A 26,745-nucleotide genomic window follows, 5' to 3' on the forward strand; every position below is an offset into this window, starting at 1 on the left:
AAACTGGTAAGAAAGTTATTTACTTAGTGATTTCCCAAATTATCTCTGAAAGCCCCATTTGAAAAGTCCCTTACTTCTACTGCTGCCAAATGGAAAACATTTTTCTCCTACACACCTTGCCCCTGTCTTTGTTTGTTTTGTTTTGTTTTGTATTAGAGGGCTGTGTTCTAGATTGAGGAGGATGAGCAGGACTGGGGAAAAGGCAGAACAAAAATTTGATGAGGAAAAACTATGCTGTATTAAGTGAATAAATTGATCAAGGTGGGTCCTGCCTTATTCACTAATTCCACAGGCCACAGATGGAGAGATCATATTTGTTTCTCAAAGCTATTATAGAGTGATCAAGTTGATATCGAACTCAAAAGTCATGTTTTAAAATGTCCTTGAATAGGAATCCTCTTACAACATCCCTGAAACATGATCATCTTCCTTCCCAGTAGAAGACCTCCTATGACGAGGAAGACACAAAGTTGTCTGGCAGTTTGTTCTATGTTTGAACACTTTACATAGTGGGAAAATTTGTATTGATATAGAACTAAATTATGTTTCTCTTAAAGATATGCATACACCATGGTTTCATTTTCAAAGAAGTAGACTTCCTCCTCAGAGGTTTTGTCCCTCATTTGAAGCACTTTCTCCCTTTCTCCAAAGAACAGTTCATATTTTTCTTTTAAGCTGAGAAGTAGCAAGGTATTCTCCCAGCACTTCTCCTCTTCTGCTAGGACCATAGCCAGCCTACATCTTGTTGCTCTGTAGCTGTCACTTGGGTCTTGTAGGCACACTCTCTAGATCACTGGAAATTTCACTCCTGCTCTCCATGTTTCCTGGAACTGAGATCTTCAGTTTCCTGTTACTTTATGATTTACTTACACTGATCATTCACTGGCTTACTGCCAGTGTAGAGTGCCTAGTGGTTGTACCTCTTGTGAATGTGGAGGGTCCAAGTCCTTGGATTCAAGTAATGGTTTAGCTTTAGTGGTCTTTCTTAAATTTTTCTCACCTTTACTCATCTTTTCTCAGCATTCAATGTAGTGCTGTGATTTATTTGTCTTCTTTTCTATGATAATCTGTCACTTTCAGGTTCCTTCCAAAGTTCTAATGCAAGTAAGAGTTACCTTCAACTGTTTTATGTGTGTGTATGTGTGTGTGTGTGTGAGAGAGAGAGAGAGAAAATCTTATGTATGATTTGATATCCTGCCCTGTTGTCTATACTTCCAACAGTTTCTACACAATCTGGTCTCATAAATTTTGGCTTTATATTACACTCATTGCTTCTTTTGCCAAATGCAAAACATCTTGCTTATTACTAGTTAAAATGTAGAGCTGGAATTAATCCATCATCTTTTTCTTCAATATTGTTCATAAAAGTACTTGACCACAATTGACTAGATTGTTTATTTTCTCCCTGAATATCACATATTTGACAGGCTATAGTCCAGGATATTAAATTAAAGTGGAAGAGTAGCTTTGGAAAATGCATTTTTTTTGTCATTTATAATTTATTTCATTTTTCATTTTTGCCATTACATCGCATACATTTCCTAACACATTTCTATAGTTTTCCTTTCCCCCTAACAGAGTTATGTCATATTTTTATTAGTTTTAAAATTTTTATTCCAAATTTAGTGAACGCCTAAAAAGCAGGGAATATTTCCAGATACAAAATAAAACACTTAAAAATTATTTATAAAGTTTGAAATCTTTATAATGCTATTTTTTAAAAAAAATTGCAGTTTTTTCTTTAAAAGTTTGCAATAAATTCAGCATGTTACTTTCAAATTATCTTGCTTATATAGGATTCTCTCTGAACTTACTTTTCCTCCCTTCTCTGCATTACAAAAAAACAAAAAAACAAAAAAAAACACTTCAATGACCTTCATTTCTGCCTTTGATGTTCTTGTTAAATGTAACTAGCAGTGATCTCTGGGCCAAAAGGTAGAGATATTTTAATCATTTGTTAGCTTAATTCTGAAATGACTTTCCTTAAAAGTCATATCACTTACCTCAGAATAGAATTACTGAACTTATCTTTCTGCTTTGTCATTATTGCTGATTTGCCTCAGAGTTGTTTTACTATGCATTTCTTAATTTTAGCAATAATTTGTAGCAGTCTTTCATGTGGCTATTAGAGGTTTACAAACTCTCTTTGGAGAGATTAGTTCATCTCCTTTGACCACTTATTTGTTGAGTAATGACTTGAATCATATAATTCTGTCAGTTTCACATATATAATCTTAGATATTAGTCGATATCAGAGATTGCTGCCCAAAATGAAACATTTCCCAAATGTCTCCCCTTCTTATCACACAACTTCCTCTGTTCATGCAAAGACTTTTCAATTGCATGTAATAGATATGAGCTTTTGTTATTACCACTAAGAATTCTCCTTTGTTCATAGCTGTCTAATGTTCTTCATCAGTTTCTCCGCCTACTTGTTATGATCTACAATATTCAGGTCACATGTACATTTTGAGCTAATTGTGATATATGTTGTAAATGTTGGTCTAAACCTAATTCATGCCAAAATATTTTTCAGTTTTTATAGCATTTTTTTTCCTGTAGCTGGCATTCTTCCATGAGTAATTTAAGTTCTCATTCTATTAAAGACTACTTATTAAGTTTAGTTGTTTCTGATTCTTTCTTACTTAATTTGGTCTATTGGTATACTTTTATATTTGTTTTACTAGTACTAAATGGCTTTAATGACTATTGCCCTACAGGTTAATTTGAGGTCCAAAGACACTGTCTCTGGAAAAGACTGACAGTTTTTAAAGAAAATACATTCATTCTACTGAAAAAGAGATGACAAAGGATGGTGACCATAAAGAGATTGTGTTTTAAGCATCACCAGAGAAAAAAAGGAAATGAATTAATCGTGGAAAATTGAATTGACCACTTTCTCTCTGATTATGTTTTCTCCTACAGTTTAGCAGGGTATGATCTTAGTGGTACAGGATCCCAGAATCTCTTCTCGGCTCTCAGTAACAACGAGAGCCTGAAAGACCTAGATCTGAGTAGAAATTCTTTGGAGGAGGATGAAATAAAACTTCTGTGTCAAATCTTAGAAAATCAGCACTGCAAGTTAGAGAAACTGAGGTAAGTTCACATAAATTCATTTGGTTGATGTTTTGCTTGGCATCAGGGACCAAAGTGCGTTAGGAAGAATGAGAACAACATAAAGCTGGCAATGAGGAGTGGAATCTGACTGCCTAATCCAGGTTCAAGGTTCATAATTCTCTACATTTCTCCATATCACTCTCCCCTGAGGAATAATGTGAAGGGGAAAGATTGGTTTGCTAAGGGAATATTGCCTTTCTCTCTAACAGCAAATTATCACAACTATGTGCATGGCTCCTAAATCTGTATATCTTCATCTCTGTATATCCTATAAGCTTGTCAAACTCAACATGTATGAACTGAACTGGTTATCTTTTCAATAAAACCCATATCCCTTCCAAATTTCCCTATTTCTATGGAAGATACCATCCTTCCACTCACTCAAGTTTCCAACTTCACTATCATCCCTGATTCCTGCACTGAATACATATAATCAGTTGTCAAATTTTGTAATTTCTTCTTTCCAAAAAAAAAAAATTTCTTTTTTTAAAATCTCTGTGCATACAATTACTCTTCTACTTCATATCCTCATCATCTTTCACCTTCACTATTGTACTAGCCTACTAACTGATTTCCATACTTTCAGTTTTTCCCCTCTCTAATCCATTCGAGGAGGAGGGGAGAACAGGAGAGGAAAGGACAAAAGAGACAGCAAGTGAGCTGGAGAGGAAGTAGAGATGTAGAAGGTCAATGGAAATCAAGTCACAATTACTGCAGTGGATTGAGGGAGAAACCAAAAGAGATTAGAAAAAATCATGGATTTCTAATACTAATTTCCAAGAGTGTTTGTGACTCAAGATGCTGAATTTGCAATATAGACACAAGTTAACAGTAGATGTGTTTTTAGCATTCTGTCTTTCTCTGGGCAATGCTTCAAACACAGCCTCCACATTCACACAGAAATCAAAGTAGATATTTCCAAGTGGAATGAAGCCCTGAGTGAAGTTTTCTACATTGAGCTCTGTCCTGGGACATGGAGATTTCCTTATGTCTTGAAGCCTTTACCAGGACTTTTACAGACAGGTTGAACTACAAATCTTATGAGAAACACAGTGTTCCTTTTTTTCAGCTTTGGATGTGTTTCCATCCCATATTCTCAAAGTAGATTTTCTTTGTGTGGAGACACAGAATTTTGGAACGAAGAGTCCCAAACCAGGCACTTATGGACTTTGTATTTCCTTGTTCCTGTGTGGAAAACTAAGGTGGTATCCTTGTACACCATTTATGTGTTAACCCCAAGAAAGGCATGCCAGATTGAATTAATGCTATTAAAGTTGTGTTAGTCAGCAAAGAGATCCCTGGATAGAGGTTGCTGTATCTTCATTTATGCCAGTAAAAGGAAAGGACAAAACTTTTGCACAAATTTCTATGTCAAACTGAGACTAATTAAAGGATATTCCATTCAGGTAACTGAGGTCCTATAGAGTGGGGAGGTAGTAGGACAAGGAGCTGGGAGGGAGGCAGTGGGGGTGGAGTCATGCAAATTTCCAGATTGGTGTCCAGCATCTGTCTATTTTTACACAGGAAAGATCTCATCTCTAGTTTGTGCTACAAATGCTGCTTCTCTTTTAGCAGCTTTTGGGCAGTGATTGGAAGGAAAATAAATGGCACTGTGGCACCAGTTCTCTGCTTTAAATCTTAAGAATTGAAAACTTTTCACTTTCATAAAATAAATTTGAGCTAGTCTGACTTTTGTTGTTGCCACCATCTAAGAATTCTCCACTTCCCATACCTGTCTAAGGTTTCTGATCTGATTCTCTTCTCTCTCTCTCTCTCTCTCTCTCTCTCACTCTCTCTCTCTCTCTTTTCCTCATGACTTTCAATATTCACGCCACATGTAATTATGGTATATGTTGTACATGTTGGTCTAAACTTAATTTCTACCAAAATATTTTCTACTTATTCCAGCAATATTTTTTCCTTCAAGGAGAACTTTCAGAAGTTATGTTATTATGTCAGTCGTAGACTAAGCATTGAATTTTTTTGTTTCTGATTCTTTCTTATTTAATCTGACACAACTTTTCCATTTTTTAAACTAGTACTCAATAGTTTTGTTTAGTACTGTGATTTGTGGTCCAAAACTGCTGTTCTCTAGCAGAGACTGATCATTTAAGAAATATATTCTTTCCACCAAAAAGGAGATAACAAGGAATGGTGATCCTAAAGTGAATCTGGTTTTTTAGCATTTTCCAGAAAGGACAGGAAGTGAATTAATCACAGAAAATCCAACTGACAACTTTCCCTCTCATTATGTTTTCTTCTGCAGTTTGGCATGGTGTAGTTTGACCCCTATGTGTTCCCAGAATCTCTTCTCTTCTCTCAGTAGAAATGAGAGCCTGAAAGACCTGGATCTGAGTCAAAATTACTTTGAGGAGGGGGGAATAAAATATCTGTGTATGGCCTTGGAAAATCAAAACTGCAAGTTAGAGAAACTAAGGTAAGTTCCCACATGTTCCCTTCTTTGATGTTCTACTTGGCAGAAGGGACAGGAGTGCAATAGGGAGAGAGAGCAACACAAACCAGGAAATGGAGAGTGAAAATTACCTGCCTAATTGAGGTTCCAAGATCATAGTATTATACAATTCTTTCTTTTCCTATATCCTAAAGAGTTGTCATTTGTCCTTCCTTTTTGAAGACAACAATGAGCTAAATCCATGACATGCAAATGAATTGGATTTAAGTGAGGAAGCATTGTGTGAAGTCACCAGCCACACTTTCTCCTACAGAGGCATTTGGATCCAGGGATGAAATATAGATCATGATGACTGGACTTGGCCCTGAGTACAATGGGAGACCTTGGCCATTATGAATTTATTAATAATTAGTATAGGGAGCTTTTCCATGAGTAATCTATGTTCTCATATTTATTGAAGGCTACTTGTTGACTTTAGTTGTTTCTAATTCTTTTTTATTTAATCTGGTCTGTTGGTATGCTTTTATATTTTTTGAACTGGTACTAAAAATTTTGATGCCTCTGGCCTTAAAGTATGATTTAAGCTTCACAAATGTTTTTCTCATGAAGAGATTGACCATCTTTCAAGAAATTATGTTCATTCCACTGAAAAGGAGATGACAAGTGATGGTGATCCTAAAGTTGATATGGAAAAGGAGATGACAGGTGATGATGATCTTAAAGTAGATGTGTTTTTAGCATTGCTCAGAGAAAGACAGGAAGAGAATCAATCATAGAAGACTGAATTGACCACTTTCCCTCTGACTGTGTTTTCTCCTACAGTATGCAGTCATGTAAATTTGATCCTACATGTTCCCAGAAGCTCTTGTCTGCTATCAGTAGAAATGAGGGCCTGAAATACCTAGATCTGAGTCATAACGTTATTGAAAGGTACTCAGTGATACTTCTGTGTAAGGCCTTGGAAAATCAAAACTGCAAGTTAGAGAAACTAAGGTGAGTTCCCATATGTTCCCTTGGCTGATGTTCTGCTTGCCATCAGGGGCAAAAATATATCAGGAAGAGAGAGCAACACAGTACAGGGAATGGGAAGTGGAAACTATCTCCCTAGTCAAGGATCCAGGATCATAGTCTTATAGCATTCTCCCTCCCACTATTCCCTAAGTTGGTTTTGTGTGTCCTTACTTCTTGAAGAGGGCCATGACATCAGGGAGCTGAACACATGACTTGCAAATGAACTGGATTTAAGTGAGGGAGGGCTGTGCAAAGTCACCAGAATGACTTTTTTCTCCACAGCCATCTAGATCCAGTAGCAAGATACAGGTCAAAACACCTGGATGTGTCCCTGGATGCCATGGGAAACCTTGGCCTTTTTAAGCTCAGTTCTTTCACAGATTCCATTTGATTGTTCATACATTAATGGCAGGTTATAAATGAGGCAGAGAATGGCCTTTTCACATGGTTAGAAAAAAATCAATCATGGAGGGGAGTACCCCATGGGCTTCAGGCCAAAACAGAAACAATTGCTATTAACATTTTCTCTGAACCAGTCAGGGCCCAAACAATGACCAAGAGAGGCTTGACCTGGGGTTTATTGTAGGCCAGTCAATGAGAGCCAGAGTGATTTGAGTTTCAGGCTTGGTCCTTAAGAAAAAAACAATTTTCAGAGATCAAAGTTGACATTCCTTTGGGCAAAGCATGCTCAGGGAAGGTTGTGATAGCCTATATGGACCATCTGTGATGCCCAAGTGGCCAGTTCCAGTTGAGTCCCCAGTGAGACAGCTGCTCTTTCTACCCACAGAGGTTTTTGCTTGTCCTTAGTTCTTGAAGAGGATCATGACATCAAATCATCAACTTCAGTTTCTCCTCCAGAGTCCTCTGGGTCCAGTGGTAAGATATAGATCCTGATGGCTAAAGGTGCCCTGAATACAGTGGGAGACCTTGGCCTTTATGAATTGTTATAAGGAGTTATAGGGAGTTCTTCCATGGGTATTTTATGTTCTCATGTCTATTGAAGACCACTTGTTCAGTTTAGTTGTTTCTGTTTCTTTCTAATTTAATCTGGGTTACTGGTATACTTTTAAAATTTTTTTAACTAGAACTAAAAATTTTTGGATGATTCTTTTCTTATAATATAATTTGAGGTCTGAAAATTCTATTCTTTGGAAGAGACTGACCATTTTTAAAGAATTTGCATTCATTCCACTGAAAAGGAGATGGAAGATGGAGGAGTAGAAAGATACACATACACTTAGCTCTTACCCCACAGCCCATAAAATACCTGTAAATAAGAACTCTCAACAAATTCTAGAGCAGCAGAAGCCACAGAACAATGGAATGGAAGAGATTTCTGATCCAGAGAGACCTAGAAAACCCACGGGAAAGGTCTGGTGTGCACTGGAGGCAGAGCAGAGCCCAGCCCTGCCTTGGCCATATGGCACTGTAAGGAGCAGATCTGAGCAGGCTTTAGGGACAGAATCTCTAGCAACAACACAAGTCTCTCAACCCACAAGTGCCAAAGGTCAGTGAGAGGGTCTTTTCGACTGGCTGAGAGAGGAGCGGGGTGTCCCCATAACGCAAGCCCCCTCAGGAGACAGTAGCGGAGGAGGCAGCGGACAGGAGCTCCCAAAGCAGTCAGCGGCCCCCATCTGTTGAAGGTCTCCTCGTAAACACCCTGAGGTAACTAAGCCGTGTGTGTGTGTGTGTGTCTGTGTTTGTGTGTGTGTATGTGTGTGTGTGTATGTGTGTGTGTGTATGGTGGCCCTTCCCTGACCTGAGCAACTGAACTTAATCTCACACTGAATAGCAGCCCTACTCCCACCAAAAACTCCTAAGGCTTGGGAGCAGCATTTGAATCTCAGCTTCCAAGCGCTGGCTGGACAGAACTGGAGGTGAAGTGGGTGTGGAGAGGAAACTCAGAAGTCAAGTAACTGCCTGGGAAAATGCCCAAAAAAGGGAAAATAATAAGACCATAGTAGGTTACTTCCTTGGGGAAGAGGTGTCTCCCCCCATCCTTTCAGATGAGGAAGAACAAGGCAAATTGTCAGAGGAAGTCAAGGCCTCTGCCTCCAAAGGGAACTTTAAATGGGCTCAGACAATAGAAGACCTTAAAAAATAAGTTAGCAGCTTACTGAAGGAGAACCAAAAAAATGCTGAGGAAAATGCTGCTTTAAAAAGAGGCTAACTCAATTGGAAAAAGAGGTCCAAAAAAGCCCATGAGGAGAAGGAGGTTTTAAAAAGCAGAATTACTCAAATGGAGGAGAAGGTTCAAAAGCTCACTGAACAAAATAATTCATTGAAAGAGAGAACTGAGTTCAGGGAAATGAATGACTAAGAGTTAAACCAAGAAGCTAGTAAACAAAACCAAAAATTTGAAAAAATAGAAGATTAAGTGCAACAACTCATTGAAAACAAACTGACCTGGAAAATAGATCCAGGAGAAATAATGTAAAAATTATTGGACTACCTGAAAGTCATGATCAAAAAAATAGCCTAGACATTATCTTTCATGAAATTATCAAGGAAAACTGCCCTGACATTACAGAATCAGAGGGAAAAATGTGTATTGAAAGAATTCATCAAACACCTCCTGAAAGAAACCTGAGCAGAGAAACTCCTAGGAATATTGTGGCCAAATTTCAGAGTTCCCAGATCAAGGAGAAAATACTGCAAGCAGCTAGAAAGAAACAATTTGAGTACTGTGGAAATACCATCAGGATAACACAGGCTCTGGCAGCTTTAACATTAAAGGATCGAAGGTCCTGGAGTGAGATATTTCAGAAGTCAAAGGAACTGGAACTGAAGCCAAGAATCACCTACCCAACAAATCTGAATATAATGCTTCAAGGGAAAAAATGGTCATTCAGTGATATAGTCAAATTTCAAGATTTTATGTTGAGGAAAAGACCAGATCTGTATTTGAAAATTTGACCTCCCAAGACAATAATCAAGAGAAGCATGAAAAGGTAAACAGAAAAGAAAAATCATGAAAGACTCTCTAAAGCTGAATTGTTTACATTACTACATGGAAAGAAAATATTTTTAACTCTTTAATCTTTTCTCAGTATTTGGGTAGTTGGAGAGATTGTACATATACACATACACACACATTAACAGATAGGTAGAGAGTACAGGGTGCATTATATCAGAAGAGATGATACACACACACACACACACACACACACACACACACACACATACACACACATACAAATAAAATAAAATAAAAATTAAGGGGTGAAGGTGGAAAATTCCAGGAAGATAAAGGGAGTAATGGAATGGGGCTGGCTATAACTCATAAAAGAGATAAGAAAAATCTTATTCAATGGAGGAGATAAGGGAGAATGGGAGAGGGGGAACAATAAAGCTACTCTCCCCACATGTGACTGGAGGAGGGAATAACATGCTCACTAAATTTGATATGAAAATTTATATCACACCACAGGAAAGTAGGAGAGGAGGTGACAAAGGGAGCAAGAAGAATGTTAGAAGGGAGGGCAAATGGGAGAAGGGAGTCACTAGAAAGAAACACTTTTGAGAAGGGACATGGTCAATTGTAGTGGGGGAAAAGTAAGGAGGGATAGGGTAGGTCAGAAGGCAATATAATTAGTATTACACAACATGACTACCATGGAAGTCTGTTGCAAAACAACACATATTTAGTCTGTATTGAACTGCTTGCCTTCTCAGTAGGTCTGGGGAGGGAGGAGGGGAGGGAGAGAAGTTGGAATTCAAAGAATTAGAAACACATGTTGAGAATTTTTATTGCATATAATCGGGAAATAAGAACTATAGGGATAAAGGTATGGAAATTTATCTTGCGCTGCAAGAAAGGAGAGAAGATGGGGATAGGAGAGGGGTGGGGTGTGATGGAGGGGAGGGTACATTGAGGGAAGGAGTATTCAGAATGCAAGATATTAGGAAGCAGGGGTAGGAGAGTGATGGGGAGAAAAACTGGACATGTTGCAAAGTGAGGCAAAGTCAATTAGTATTAAAACAATAGACTGAATTAATTACTGAGAATAAATCAATGACATCTTTAGTTTGGAGAAAGAATCTCAGTCTAAATTTCCTAGAGGAAGGCAACCTTGGGTAAAATTTGGCATTGATGGAAAAGTAAAGGTTTTAATGGTAAATTTGATTTTATGATTGCCATTTAATCAGGAACTAGAACATGTATAGAAAGGCATGTAAGCCACTTAAGACCTGCCTCAAGAGATGTTCCTTAGCCAAAGTGAAACTATAATCATATTTGAAACCTGGTTATCAGAACTTGCCAGTTTTAGATGCTATGGGACTATTAAGTGACTGTTTTTCTGAGTCTAACTCCAGGTATGGGTAGCAAGAAAGGTGATCTGAGCCTCTAATCCATGATGCCAGTAAGCTGATGAGATGCTGGTATGAACTGCATAAGGTGATCTCAAGGGAAGGGTGGGAGATTGGCTGATCAGTATGGGCTGAGATGGGATTCTCTTGACTCAGTTTCCCCACTGACACCTGGAAGACTTTAAGCCTGATTGAATGCAAGTGGATAATCTAATTCTGCCTGGAATTGACATGAACTTGGGGTGATATTGTACCCTTGCTATGTTCTTACTATTGGTGCCAAATTTCTATAGTCAAAAGGTTTGTAAGGTTAATACCAGATCTATTCAATTATAGATTATTGGTAGGGGAACATCCAAGGTTGTCTAAAATTAAGCTATTAGGCATAGGATTTTAGACCAACAACACTAAGTTAGCATCCTTTAATTCTTAGTAATACTGTGGAGACAATTAGTTCAAGAGCTTGTGAAGTTAGCAACATAAAAATTATTTGTGTCTCAGTTGGTTAATGTTTAAAAAAAAATTTCTTTTGTGGTCCATATTATGAATACTTTAAAAAGAAGTATCACCTGTCCAAAACTTGGAATTTCTTTATCTGTTATAAACTATGTTAAAAATAAATAATAAAAAAAGAAATAAAATAAAATAAACAGGGTCACAGTCTTCTCAAAAAAAAGAAAAAAAAGAAAAGGAGATGACAAGAAATGGTGATCATAAAGTCCATATGTTTTTAGCACTGCTAAGAGAAAGAAAGTAGTGAATTAATCACAGAAAATTCAATTGACCAATATCCCTCTTGTTATATTTTGTCCTGCAGTTTGGAGTGGTGTCATCTTACCCCTGCAAGTTCCCAGAACCTCTTCTCTTCTCTCAGTAACAATTCCAGCCTGAAAGAGCTAGATCTGAGTCAAAATTCCTTTGATGAGTGGGGAATAAATCTTCTGTGTCAGACTTTGGAAAATCAAAAATGCAAGTTAGAGAATTTAAGGTGAATTCCTACATTTTCCTTTGGTCAATGTTTTGCTTGGCATCAGAGAAAGAAGTTCATTAGGAAGAGAGAGCAACACAAACCAGGGAATGGAGAGGGGAAACTATCTGTCTAAATGAGTTTTTGAAATCAGAGGATTATACCATTCTTTCTCTCACTATGTCCTAAGGAACTGTTGTTGTATGTCCTTCCTTCTTGAAGAAGACCATGACATCAGGGAGTTGAAACCATGACATGCAAGTGAATTGGATTTAAGTGAGAGAGGGCTGTGCAAAGTCACCAGTCTCACTTTCTCCTCCAGAGACATCTGGGTCCAGTAGGGAGATATAGGTCAGTACAACTGGAGATGGCCTTGGTTGCCATGGGAGACTTTGGCCTTTTTAAGCTCAGATCTTTCACAGGTCTTATTTGATTTTGGCAATGCCCATTCATTGATTAAGAATAGGTTATCAATGAGATAGAGAAGGGCTTTTTAACTAGTTATAAACAAAAAAAAAAAAGCTGGGAAGGGAACACCCTCTGGATTTCTGACCAAAATATAAACAATTGCTATTATCATATCCTATGAGTCACTCAGGGCCCAAATAATGACCAAGTGGGGCATGACCTGGGACCTATTATCCCCTCAATGAGAGCCAGTCAGATGAGTTTAAGGCTTAGTGCATAAGAGGAAAAAAAGAGTTTCAGAGATCAAAATTTACATTTCTTTGGACATGCATCCTCATGTAAGGGTACTATATGCTACATGGACACTCTGTGCTGCCCAAGTGGTCAGTTCCAGTTGGATCCTCAGTGGGGTAGCTCCTCTCCTCTCCAGTTATCTCCTGCCCTCCACACCCCTCCCCTCTCTTCTTCTCCCCTCTCCTCCCTTCCCTCCCCAAACCTGCTGCACTCTGAAGCTCCTACATGGGACAATACTTGGCCCCTGCCTAAGGGCTCTTCTGGACCCTCCTGGCTTAAGAATGATTATCCATAGTAACTGTTTCTGTTTCTCTCCCACCCTGATGTCATTTTTTCTTTGCCTCATTACATGAGCCATCACCTGATTTCTTCTCAAACAGGCCTATTCACTGAATGAGCATTACCTCACCCTAAGTGAGTACCTGAATAGCCAAGGCCTAAAGAGGCCAAGGTCCTGGGTCATCTCCAGTCATCCTGATGAATATCTTGTCACTGGATTCAGATGACTCTGCAGAAGACGTGAGGCTGGTGAAATTGTGCAGCCTTCCCTCATTCAAAACAAAGTCAAGTGCAAGTCATATTATCATTGCTCTGATGGCATGATCTTCAGCCACAAAGGATGGACACAACAACAGTTCTTGAAGCAGACCATGAAATCAGGGAGGTACTTTCATGTTATGCAAGTGAACTGGATTTAAGTGAGGCAGGGCTGTGTAAAGGTACCAGCCTGTTTCTCCTCCAGAGATTTCTGGGTGCAGTGAAAAGATGTATATCAGAATACCTAGATATATATCAGAATCCCACTGGATACAGTGGGATTCCCTAGCCTTTATGAATCTATTCATAATTAATGTAGGGAATTCTTCCATGAGTAATTTACATTCTCCTGTATATTGAAGACTACTTATTGAATGTAGTTGTTTCTGACTCCTTGTAATTTAATATGGTCTTTGGTGTAGTTTTATATTTTTTTGTATTTGCACTAAATTGATGATTATTGCCCTGTAGTATAAACTGAAATCTAAAAATGCTGTTCTCTGGAAGAGACTGACTATTTTTAACGAAATTTTATTCATTCCACTGAAAAGGAGATTCCAAGGGGTAGTGATCATAAAGTGAATGTGTTTTTAGCATTACTCAGAGAAAGACAGGGAATGAATTAATCACAGAAAATTTAACTGACCACTTCTTTTCTGATTTTGTTTCCTCTTACAGTTTGTGGTATTGTAAACTTACCCCTACATGTTCCCAGAATCTCTTCTCTGCTCTCAGTAGGAATGAGAGCCTGAAAAACCTAGATCTGAGTGGAAACTCCTTTGAGGAGGGAGAAATCAAACTTCTGTGTAAGGTCTTAGAAAATCAAAACTGCAAGTTAGAGAAACTAAGGTGAGTTCACGCATGTTTCCTTGGTTGATGTTCTGCTTGCCATCAGGGGTAGGAGAGCATCAGGAAGAGAGAGCAACATAAACTGGGGAATGGAGGGTTGGCAACTACCAGTCCAATCCAGGTTCAGGCTTCATAGTGTTACACCATTCTCCCTCTCACTATCCCCTAAGGAGCTGTTATTGTTGTTTGCTCTTCCTTCTTGAAGAGGACTACGATACAGGGAGCTGAAGACTTGACTTGTAAATGAATTGGATTTAAGTGAGGCAGGGCTGTGTAAAGGTACCAGCCCGTTTCTCCTCCAGAGATTTCTGGGTGCAGTGAAAAGATGTATATCAGAGTACCTAGATATATATCAGAATCCCACTGGATACAGTGGGATTCCCTAGCCTTTATGAATCTATTCATAATTAATGTAGGGAATTCTTCCATGAGTAATTTGCATTCTCCTGTATATTGAAGACTACTTATTGAATGTAGTTGTTTCTGATTCTTTGTAATTTAATATGATCTTTGATATAGTTTTATATTTTTTTGTATTTGTACTAAAAAGTTTTGATGATTATTGCCCTGTAGTATAAATTGAAGTCTAAAAATGCTGTTCTCTGGAAGAGTCTGACCATTTTTAACGAACTTTCATTCATTCCACTGAAGAGGAGATTACAAGGGATAGTGATCATAAAGTGAATGTGTTTTTAGCATTACTCAGAGAAAGACAGGGAATGAATTAATCACAGAAAATTTAATTGACCACTTCTTTTCTGATTTTGTTTCCTCCTACAGTTTGCGGTATTGTGAACTTACCTCTACATGTTCCCAGAATCTCTTCTCTGCTATCAGTAGGAATGAGAGCCTGAAAAACCTAGATCTGAGTGGAAACTCCTTTGAGGAGGGAGAAATCAAACTTCTGTGTAAGGTCTTAGAAAATCAAAACTGCAAGTTAGAGAAACTAAGGTGAGTTCATGCATGTTTCCTTGGTTGATGTTCTGCTTGCCATCAGGGGTAGGAGAGCATCAGGAAGAGAGGGCAACATAAACTGGGAAATGGAGAGTTGGCAACTATCATTCTAATTCAGGTTCAGGCTTCATAGTGTTACACCATTCTCCCTTTCACTATCTTCTAGGGAGGTGTTATTGTTGTTTGCTTTTCCTTCTTGAAGAGGACTATGATATAGGGAGCTGAAGACTCAACTTGTAAATGAATTGGATTTAAGTAAGGGCGGGCTGTGCAAAGTCACCAGCCTCAGTTTCTTCTCTACAGCCTTCTGGGTGTAGTGGTGAGATATACATCAGTAAGGCTGGAAGTGGTCCTAGATCCGATGGGAGACCTTGGCCTTTATGAATTTATTGATAATATAGGCAGTTCTTCCCAAGTAATTTGTGTTCTCATGTCTACTGAAGACTACTTATTGGGTTTAATTCTTTCTGATTCTTTCTTATCCAATCTGGTTCACTGGTATCCTTTGTTTACCTGACAGTTTGGTTAATTAAAAAGGCAAACAGGCTGGGTGATAAATAAATTCAAATTATGAACGTGGTTCTGACTGTCTGATAAAAGAATAGACAGCTTTAAATACATTTCAGGGCAATCACAAGTCAGGATGTTTGTATCCCTCAGATTTCTGGTCTCCATATGTGCTTAACTATACCATGAGAAAGAAATTTTCTTAGTTGAATAACTTGTAAACATAAGTTGACAACACAATTGACAAAGTAGTGTCAGTTGCAAGTTATGATCCTAGGGTATCTGTTTTTCCTTGTAAAACATATGCTCCTAGGACATTAATATAAGAGAAGTCCCACCACTCTGGTTGTAGGCATACTGTGACAAACAGATTTTGAAGTAGCTTACATACTGAAAGGATATTTTTTACACTGAAGCAAAGCAGTCAGCTTGATTAGTTCAGGCTTTGGCCTTTATTGGCCTTCTAAATGTTTCGGGATAGTTCTATAAGTTTCAAATATTTTTAACTAGTACTAAAAAGTGTTGATGTTTCTTGCCTGACAGTATAATTTGAGGTGCAAAAAAATGCTTTTCTCTGGAAGAGACTGACCATTTTTTGAAGGAACTACATTCACCCCATTGAAAAGGAGGTGACTGTGAAAAGGAGTCACAAAATTCATGAGTTTGTAACATTGCTTATAGAAAGACAGAAAGTGAATTAATCACAGAAAATTTAATTGGCCACTTTTTTCTCTCATTGTGTTTTCTCCTACAGTTTGCAGTATTGTAAACTTACCCATACATGTTCCCAGACTCTCTTCTCTGCTCTCAGTACCAATGAGATCCTGAAAGACCTAGATCTGAGTGGAAATTCCTTTGAGGAAAGGAAAATGAAACTTCAGTTTTCTTCCTTGCCACATCGAACACACAAGTTAGATAGAAGGTGAGTTTATATATGTACATTTGGTAGAGGGTCTACTTGGCATCAGGGACCAGAGTACATTAGGAAGAATGAAAGCAGCACAAACCAGACAATGGAGAGTGGAATCTAACTGCCTAATCCAGCTTCAAGGTTCATAGTCCTATACCCTTCTCCCTCTCACTCACCCCAAAGGAGTAATGTGAAGGGGAAAGATTGGTTTGCTAAGGGAATATTGCCTTTCTCTCGAACAGCATAGCTCCCAAATCTGTATCATCAGTCCCCATCTCTGTATATCCTGTAAGCTCAATGTTTTTGAACTGAACTGGTTATCTTTTCAAGAAAAACTGTGCCCCTTCCAAACTTCCCTATTTCTATTGAGGATACCATCCTTGTAGTCACTCAAGTTTCCAACTTCACTATCATCCCTGATTCCTGCACCACATACACATAATCATTTGTCAAATATTGAAATTTCTTCTTTCCAAAAAATAAAAAATTCCTTTTTTTTAAATCTCTGCATACAACTACTCTTCTACTTCACATCCTCATCACCTTTCACCTTCACTATTGTAGTAGCCTACTAACTGATTTCCATACTTTCAGTTTTTCCCCTCTCTAATCCATTCGAGGAGGAGGGGAGAACAGAAGAGGAAAGGACAAAAGAGACAGCAAGTGAGCTGGAGAGGAAGTAGAGATGTAGAAGGTCAATGGAAATCAAGTCACAATTACTGCAGTGGGTTGAGGGAGAAACCAAAAGAGATTAGAAAAAATCATGGATTTCTAACACTAATTTCCAAGAGTTTGTGACTCAAGATGCTGAATTTGCAATATAGGCACAAGTTAACAGTAGATGTGTTCTTAGCATTCTGTCTTTCTCTGGGCAATGCTTCAAACACAGCCTCCACATTCACACAGAAATCAAAGGAGATATTTCCAAGTAGAATGAAACCCTGAGTGACGTTTTCTTCATTAAGCACTGTCCTGGGGCATGGAGAATTTTCTTGTATCTTGAAGCCTTTACTAGGCATTTTGCGGACAGGTGGAACTACAAATCTTATGAGAAGCACTGTGTTCATTTTTCAGCTTTGAATGTGTTTCCATCCCAAATTCTTAATGTAGCTTTTCTTTGTGTGGAGACACAGAATTTTGGAACAAAGAGTCCCAAACCAGGCACTTATGGACTTTGTATTTCCTTGTACCTGTGTGGAAAACTAAGGTGGTGTCCTTCTCCACCATTTATGTGTTAACCCCAAGAAAGGCATGCCAGATTGAATTAATGCTATTAAAGTTGTGTTACTCAGCAAAGAGATCCCTGGATAGATGATGCTGCATCTTCATTTATGCCAGTAAAAGGAAAGGACAAAACTTTTGCACAAATTTCTATGTCAAACTGAGATTAATTAAAGGATATTCCATTCAGGTAACTGAGATCCCATAGAAGGGGAGGGAGTAGAACAAGGTTCTGGGAAGGAGGCAGTGGGAGTGCAGTCATGCAAATTTCCACATTGGGGCCCAGCATCTATCTTTTTTTTACAGGAAAGATCCCATCTCTAGTTTGTGCTACAAATGCTTATTCTTTTAGCAGCTTTTCGGAAATGATTGGAGGAAAATAAATGGCACTGTGGCACCAGGTCTCTGCTTTAAATCTTAAAAATTGAAAACTTCTCACTTTTACAAAATAAATTTAAGCTAGTCTGACTTTTGTTGTTGCCATCACCTAAGAATACTCCACTTTTCATAGCTGTCTAAGGTTTCTGATCTGATTCTCTCTCTCTCTCTCTCTCTCTCTCTCTCTCTCTCTCTCTCTCTCTCTCTCTCTCTCTCTCTCTCTCTCTCTCTGTCTTCCCCCCCCCCCGACTTTCTCTCTCTTTTGCTTGTGACCTTCAATATTCATGCCACATATAATTATAGTATATGTTTTAGATGTTGGTCTAAACCTAATTTCTACCAAAATATTTTCCAGTTTTTCCAGCAATATTTTTTCCCATAGGGAGATCTTCCTTAAGTTATTTATATATATATATATATATACATATATATACATATATATGTACACACACATATTTATGTATATACATACATATATCTGTGTATATATATATATATATAAGCCCTTATGTTGGACATAGACTAAGTATTGAATTTTGTTGTTTCAGATTCTTTCTTATTTAATCTGACCCATTGGTAAACTTTTCCATTTTTTAAACTAGTACTTAATAATTTTGTTTAGTACTGTGATTTGTGGTCCAAAACTGCTATTCTCTACAAAGAGACTTACCATTTAAGAAATATATTCTTTCCACTGAAAAGGAGATAACAAGGAATGGTGATCCTAAAGTGAATCTGGTTTTTTAGCATTTTCCAGAAAGGACAGGAAGTGAATTAATCACAAAAAATCCAATTGACAGCTTTCCTTCTTCTTATGTTTTCTTCTGCAGTTTGGCATGGTGTAGTTTGACCCCTATGTGTTCCCAGAATCTCTTCTCTTCCCTCAGTAGAAATGAGAGCCTGAAAGATCTGGATCTGAGTCAACATTACTTTGAGGAGGGGGGAATAAAATATCTGTGTAAGGCCTTGGAAAATCAAAATTGCAAGTTAGAGAAACTAAGATAAGTTCCCACATGTTCCCTTCTTTGATGTTCTACTTGGCAGAAGGGATGAAGCACAATAGGAAGAGAGAGGAACACAAACCAGGGAATGGAGAGTGGAAATTACCTGCCTAATCGAGGTTCCAGGACATAGTATTATACAATTCTATCTCTCACTATGTCCTAAGAAGTTGTCGTTTGTCCTTCCTTCTTGAAGAGGACCACGAGATGAATCCATGACATGCAAATGAATTGGATTGAAGTGAGGAAGCATTGTGCAAAGTCACTAGCCTCACTTTTTCCTGAAGAGGCATTTGGATCCAGGGATAAAGTATAGATCATGATGACTGGACTTGGCCCTGAGTACAGTGGGACACCTTGCCCATTATGAATTTATTAATAATTAGTATAGGGAGTTCTTCCATGAGTAATTTATGTTCTCATTTCTATTGAAGGCTACTTATTGACTTTAGATGTTTCTAACTAAATCTTTAATCTGGTGTATTGGTATGCTTTTATATTTTTTGAACTGGTACCAAAAATTTTGATGCCTCTGGCCTTATGTATGGTTTAAGGTTCAAAAATGTTTTTCTCATGAAGAGATTGACCATCTTTCAAGAAATTATGTTCATTCCACTGAAAAGGAGATGACAAGTGATGGTGATCTGAAAGTACATGTGTTTTTACCATTGCTCAGAGAAAAATAGGAAGAGAATCAATCATAGAAGATTGAATTGACCACTTTCCCTCTGACTCTGTTTCCTCCTACAGTGTACGGTCCTGTAAACTTGCCCCTACATGTTCCCAGAAGCTCTTGTCTGCTTTCAGTCACAATGAGAGCCTGAAATACCTAGATCTGAGTCATAACTTTATTGAGGAGGGGTCAATGAAACTTTTGTGTAAGGCCCTGGAAAATCAAAACTGCAAGTTAGAGAAACTAAGGTGAGTTCCCATATGTTCCCTTGGCTGATGTTCTGCTTGGCATCAGGGACAAGAATGTATCAGGAAGAGAGAGCAACACAATACAGGGAATGGGAAGTGGAAACTATCTCCCTAATCAAGGATCCAGGATCATAGTCTTATATCATTCTCCCTCTCACTATTCCCTAAGTTGGTTTTGTTTGTCCTTACTTCTTGAAGAGGACCATGACATCAGGGAGCTGAAGACATGACTTGCAAATGAACTGGATTTAAGTGAGGGAGGGCTGTGCAAAGTCACCAGAGTGACTTTTTCCTCCACAGCCATCTGGATCCAGTAGCAAGATACAGGTCAAAACACCTGGATGTGTCCCTGGATGCCATGGGAGACCTTGGCCTTTTTAAGCTCAGTTCTTTTACAGGTCCCGTTTGATTGCTCATGCATTGATTAAGGATAGGTTATAAATGAGGCAGAGAAGGGCCTTTTTACATGGTCAGAATAAATCAGTCATGGAGGAGAAGACCCTATGGGCTTCTGGCCAAAACAGAAACAATTGCTATTAACATTTTCTCTGAGCCAGTCAGGGCCCAAACAATGACCAAAAGAGGCTTGACCTGGGGCTCATTATGGGCCAGTCAATGAGAGCCAGAGTGATTTGAGTTTAAGGCTTGGTCCTTAAGAAAAAAACAATTCTCAGAGATCAAAGTTTACATTCCTTTGGGCAAAGCATGCTCAGGGAAGGCTGTGATAGCCTATATGGACCATCTGTGATGCCCAAGTGGCCAGTTCCAGTTGAGTCCCCAGTGAGGCAGCTCCTCTTTCTACCCACAGAGGTTTTTACTTGTCCTTAGTTCTTGAAGAGGACCATGACATCAAATCATCAACTTCAGTGTCTCCTCCAGAGTCCTCTGGGTCCAGTGGTGAGATATAGATCAGGAAGAGTAGAGGTGGCCCTGGATACAGTGGGAGACCTTGGCCTTTATGAATTGTTCCTAATTTACATAGGGAGTTCATCCACGGGTAATATATGTGCTCATGTCTATTGAAGACTACTTGTTGAGTTTGGTTGTTTTTGATTCTTTCTAATTTAATCTGCGCTATTCGTACACTTTTATAATTTTTTTGACCTAGTACTATAAATTTTTTGATGATTCTTGCCTTATAATATAATTTGAGGTCTGAAATTTCTGTTCTTTGAAAGAGACTGACCATTTTTAAAGAATTTGCATTCACTGAAAAGGAGATGACAAAGAATGGTGGTCATAAAGTCCATATATTTTTAGCACTGCTCAGAGAAAGAAGGAAGTGAATTAATCACAGAAAATTGAATTGACCAATATCCCTCTTGTTTTATTTTGTCCTGCAGTTTGGAGTGGTGTCATCTTTCCCCTGCAAGTTCCCAGAACCTCCTCTCCTCTCTCAGTAAGAATTCAAGCCTGAAAGAGCTAGATCTGAGCCAAATTTCCTTTGATGATTGGGGAATAAATCTTCTCTGTAAGACCTTGGAAAATCAAAAATGCAAGTTAGAGAAACTAAGGTGAATTCCTACATTTTCCTTCGGTTGATATTTTGCTTGGCATCAGAGTCAGAAGTTCATTAGGAAGAGAGAGCAACACAAACCAGGGAATGGATTGGGGAAACTATCTATCTAAGTGAGTTTTGAAATCAGACTATTATACCATTCTTTCTCTCACTATGTCCTAAGGAGTTGTTGTTGTATTTCCTTCCTTCCTGAAGAGGACCATGACATCAGGGAGTTGAAAACATGACATGCAAGTGAATTGGATTTAAGTGAGTGAGGGATGTGCAAAGTCACTACCTTCATTTTCCCCTTCATACCCATCTGGGTCCAGTGCTGAGATATAGGATAGTACAATTGGAGGTGGGCCTGGAAGCCATGGGAGACTTTGACCTTTTTAAGTTAAGTTCTTTCACAGATCTCATTTGATTGTGGTAATGCCCATTCTTTGATTAAGGATGGGTTATAAATGAGACAGAGAAGGGTCTTTGTACATAGTCAAAAACATCAGTTATGGAGGGGAAGAGCCTCTGGGCTTCTGGACAAAACAGAAACAATTTGTATTAATATTTGTTCTGAGCCAATCAGGACCCAAACAATGATCACATGAGATTTGACCTGGGACCTATTGTTAGCCTATCTATGAGAGCCAGAGTGATTTGAATTTAAGGCTTGGTCCTTAAGAAAAACAAAATATTCCAGAGATAATAGTTTACATTCCTTTGGACTGAGCACCCTCAGAAAAGGGTATGATACCCTACATAGACAATTTGTTTCCCATGGGGCCAGTTCCAGTTGGGTCCCCAATTGGATAGCTCCTCTCTCTACTCACAGATCTTTCTGCTTGTCCTTAGTTCTTGAAGAGGACCATGACATCAGGGACACAATTTGATGCTAGGCAAGTGAATTGGATTTAAGTGTAGCAGGGCTATGCAGAGTTACCAGCCTCACTTTCTCCTCCAGAACCTTCTGAGTGCAGTGGGGAGATATAACTCAGAATGCCTAGAGGTTGCCCTGGATAGAGTGGGGAATTTTGACATTATAAATTTATTCATTATTAATATAGGGTGTTTTTCCATCAGTAATTTGTATTTTCATGTCTATTGAAGACTACTTAGTGAGCTTAGCTATCTTGGATTCTTTCTTATTTAATCTGGTCTATTGGTATACTTTTATATATTTCTTAGCTTGTACTAAAAGGTTTGATGATTCTTGGCTTATACTGTAACTTGAGGTCTAAAAATACTGTTCCCTGGAAAACACTGACCATTTTAAAAGAAACTGCATTCATTACACTGAAAAGAAGATGACAACAGATGGTAATCACAAAGTAGATATGTTTTTATCATTGCTCAGAGAAAGACAGAAAGTAAATTAATCACCTAAAACTGAATTGACCACTTTCCCTCTGATTATGTTTTCTCCTACAGTTTGGCTGTGTGTCATCTTACCCCTACATTTTCCAAGAATCTCTTCTGTGCTCTCAGGAGCAATGAGAGCCTGACAGACTTAGATCTCAGTCAAAATTTCTTTAAGGAAGGGGAAATCACATTTCTGTGTAAGATCTTGGAAAATCAAAGCTGCAAGTTAGAGAAACTAAGGTGAGTTTCCACGTTTCCCTTGGTTGATGTTGTACTGGGCATCAGGGAGAAAAGTGCATGAAGAAGAGAGAGCAACACAAACCAAGCAATGGAGAATGGAAACTGTCTGCCAAATCCAGGTTCCAGGATCATAAGATTATATCATTCTGTCTTTCCCTATGTCCTAAGGAGTTGTTGTTTGTCTTTCCTTCTTGAGTAGGAACATGGCATCAGGGAGCTGAGGACATGACTTGCAAGTGAATTGGATTTAAGTGAGAGACGACTGTGCAAAGTCACCAGCCTCACTTTCCCCTCCAGAGACATCTGGATCCAGTAGAGAGATGTAGGTCAGTACAACTGGAGATGGCCTTGGTTGCCATGGGAGACTTTGGCCTTTTTAAGCTCAGATCTTTCACAGGTCTTATTTGATTTTGGCAATGCCCATTCATTGATTAAGGGTAGGTTATAAATGAGACAGAGAAGAGCCTTTTTACCTAGTTATAAACAAAAAAAACCAGCTGGGAAGGGAAGACCCTCTGGATTTCTGATCAAAATATAAACAATTGCTTTATCATATACTATGAGTCACTCAGGGCCCAAATAATGACCAAGTGAGGCATGACCTGGGACCTATTATCCACTCAATGAGAGCCAGTCAGATGAGTTTAAGGCTTAGTGCATAAGAGGAAAAAAAGAGTTTCAGAGATCAAAATTTATATTTCTTTGGACATGCATCCTCATGTAAGGGTACTATATGCTACATGGACAATCCGTGCTGCCCAAGTGGTCAGTTCCAGTTGGATCCTCAGTGGGGTAGCTCTTCTCCTCTCCTCTCCAATTATCTCCTCCTCTTCCCTCCCCTCTCCTGTCCTCCCCTCCCCTGTCCTCCCTTCCCCTCTCCTCCCTTCCTGTCTCCTCCCCTCCCATCCTCTCTCCTCCTTTTCTCCCCTCCTCTCCCTTCTCCTCCCCTCCCCTCCCCAAACCTGCTGCACTCTGAAGCTCCTACATGGGACAATACTTGGCCCCTGCCTAAGGGCTCTTCTGGACCCTCCTGGCTTAAGAATGATTATCCATAGTAACTGTTTCTGTTTCTCTCCCACCCTTATATCATTATTTTTCTTTGCCACATTAAAGGAGCCATCACCTGATTTCTTCTCAAACAGGCCTATTCACTGAATGAATCACCCTAAGTGAGTACCTGAATAGCCAAGGCCTAAAGAGGCCAAGGTCCTGGGTCATCTCCAGTCATCCTGATGAATATCTGGTCACTGGATTCAGATGACTCTGCCGGAAATGTGAGGCTGGTGAAATTGTGCAGCCTTCCCTCATTCAAAACAAAGTCAAGTGCAAGTCATATCACCATTGCTCTGATGGCATGATCTTCAGCCACAAAGGATGGACACAACAACAGTTCTTGAAGCAGACCATGTTATGCAAGTGAACTAGATTTAAGTGAGGCAGGGCTGTGTAAAGGTACCAGCCCGTTTCTCCTCCAGAGATTTCTGGGTGCAGTGAAAAGATGTATATCAGAATATCTAGATATATATCAGAATCCGACTGGATACAGTGGAATTCCCTATCCTTTATGAATCTATTCATAATTAATGTGGGGAATTCTTCCATGAGCAATTTGCATTCTCCTGTATATTGAAGACTATTTATTGAATGTGGTTGTTTCTGATTCTTTGTAATTTAATATGGTCTTTGATATAGTTTTATATTTTTTTGTATTTGTACTAAAAAGTTTTGATGATTATTGCCCTGTAGTATAAATTGAAGTCTAAAAATGCTGTTCTCTGGAAGAGACTGACCATTTTTAGCGAACTTTCATTCATTCCACTGAAAAGGAGATTCCAAGGGGTAGTGATCATAAAGTGAATGTGTTTTTAGCATTACTCAGAGAAAGACAGGGAATGAATTAATCACAGAAAATTTAATTGACCACTTCTCTTCTGATTTTGTTTTCTCCTACAGTTTGCGCTATTGTAAACTTACCCCTACATGTTCCCAGAATGTTTTCTCTGCTCTCAGTAGGAATGAGAGCCTGAAAAACCTAGATCTGAGTGGAAACTCCTTTGAAGAAGGAGAAATCAAACTTCTGTGTAAGGTCTTAGAAAATCAAAACTGCAAGTTAGAGAAACTAAGGTGAGTTCATGCATGTTTCCTTGGTTGATGTTCTGCTTGCCATCAGGGGTAGGAGAGCATCAGGAAGAGAAAGCAACATAAACTGGGAATGGAGAGTTGGCAACTATCAGTCAAATCCAGGTTCAGGCTTCATAGTGTTGCACCATTCTCCCTCTCACTATCCTCTAAGGATCTGTTATTGTTGTTTGCTCTTCCTTCTTGAAGAGGACTATGATGTCAGGGAGCTGAAGACATGACTTGCAAATGAACTGAATTTAAGTGAGGGAGGGCTGTGCAAAGTCACCAGCCTCACTTTCTCCTCCAGACCCATCTGGTTCCAGGAGAAAGATATAGGTCAGGACCCTTGGAGGTGGCCCTGAATGACATGGGATACGTGTGGTCTTTTCAAGGTAAGGCCTTTAAGAGGTCTCAGTTTGATTGTGGCAATGAACATTCATTGACTGAGGATAAGTAATAAATGAGTCAAAGAACAGCCTCTTTACAGAGTCAAAAAATAAAAATCAAACTGGGAGGGGAATACCCTCTGAATTTCTAGCCAAAACAGAAGCAATTGCTATTAACATTTACTCTGAGCCAATCACGGTCCAAAAATACCAAGTGACATTTGACCTGGAACCTCTTGGTGGTCAGTCAATGAGAAACAGAATGATTTGAGTTTAAGACTTTATCCTTATGACAAAAAAGTTTCAGAGGTCAAAGTAGACATTCCTTTGGGCAGAGCAAACTTAGATAAAAGTATGATACCTACGTGGGTAAGCTGTCTTTCCCAAGTGGCAGTTTCCAGTTGTATTCCCAGTCGGGCAGTTCCTCTTTCTACTCACAGACCTTTTTACTTATCCTTAGTTTTTGAAGAGAACCAAGACATCAGGGAGGTATTTGTTGCTAAGTAAGTGAGTTGTATTTAAGTGAGGTAGGTCTGTACAAAGCTACCAGCCTCAGTTCCTTCTCCACAGCCTTCTGGGTCTAGTGGTGAGATATACATCAGGAAGGCTGCAAGTGGTCCTGCATATGATGGGAGAATTTGGCCTTTATGAATTTATTGATAACATAGGCAGTTCTTCCCAAGTAATTTGTGTTCTCATGTCTACTGAAGACTACTTATTGAGTTTAATTCTTTCTGATTCTTTCTTATTCAATCTGGTTCATTGGGATCCTTTGTTGACCTGACAGTTTGGTTAATTAAACAGGCAAACAGGCTAAGTGATATGTTCATTCAAATTATGAACATGGTTCTGACTGTCTCATAGAGGAATGGACAATTTTAAATACATTTCAGGGCAATCACAAGTCAGGATGTTTGTGTCCCTCAGATTCATGGTCTCCATATGTGTTTAACTATACCATGAGAAAGAAATTTTCTTAGTTGAATAAGTTGTAAATATAAGTTGACAACACAATTGAAAAAGTAGTGTCACTTAGAAGTTATGATCCCAGGATATCTGTTTTTCCTTGTATAATATGTGATCCTGGGATACTAAGATGAGAGAAGTCCCACCACTCCTCTTCTAGGCATACTGTCACAAACAGATTTTGAAATAGCTTACACAAGGAAAGGACATTTTTACACTGAAGCAAAGCAGTCACCTTGATTAATTCACTTTTGCCTTTATTGGAATTCTAAATGCTTTGGGAATACTTCTACAACTTTCATATATTTTTAACTAGTACTAAAAAATGTTGATGTTTCTTGCCTTATAGTATAATTTGAGGTGCAAAAAAATGCTT

General features: G+C 38.7%; 2 protein-coding genes across 2 annotated transcripts in view; both read left to right on the top strand.

The window, feature by feature from the left end:
- Positions 1–6,932, top strand: part of LOC140507621 (NACHT, LRR and PYD domains-containing protein 12-like) — a 28,739-nt gene extending 21,807 nt beyond the window's left edge. Inside the window, exons 6-9 of the mRNA XM_072615638.1 lie at positions 2,926–3,096; positions 5,384–5,554; positions 6,353–6,523; positions 6,824–6,932. Of these exons, the coding sequence (XP_072471739.1) occupies positions 2,926–3,096; positions 5,384–5,554; positions 6,353–6,523; positions 6,824–6,932 (622 nt within the window). The remainder of the gene's footprint in view (positions 1–2,925; positions 3,097–5,383; positions 5,555–6,352; positions 6,524–6,823) is intronic.
- Positions 6,933–7,225: 293 nt separating this feature from the next.
- Positions 7,226–26,745, top strand: part of LOC140507622 (uncharacterized) — a 65,876-nt gene continuing 46,356 nt past the window's right edge. Inside the window, 10 exon segments of the mRNA XM_072615639.1 lie at positions 7,226–7,300; positions 8,109–8,206; positions 11,670–11,840; positions 13,737–13,907; positions 14,688–14,858; positions 16,123–16,290; positions 19,629–19,799; positions 21,143–21,313; positions 22,726–22,896; positions 24,850–25,020. Coding sequence (XP_072471740.1) covers positions 7,226–7,300; positions 8,109–8,206; positions 11,670–11,840; positions 13,737–13,907; positions 14,688–14,858; positions 16,123–16,290; positions 19,629–19,799; positions 21,143–21,313; positions 22,726–22,896; positions 24,850–25,020 — 1,538 coding nt within the window.

The sequence above is a fragment of the Notamacropus eugenii genome, chromosome 5, assembly GCF_028372415.1.
Source record: "Notamacropus eugenii isolate mMacEug1 chromosome 5, mMacEug1.pri_v2, whole genome shotgun sequence".
Lineage (NCBI taxonomy): Eukaryota > Metazoa > Chordata > Mammalia > Diprotodontia > Macropodidae > Notamacropus > Notamacropus eugenii.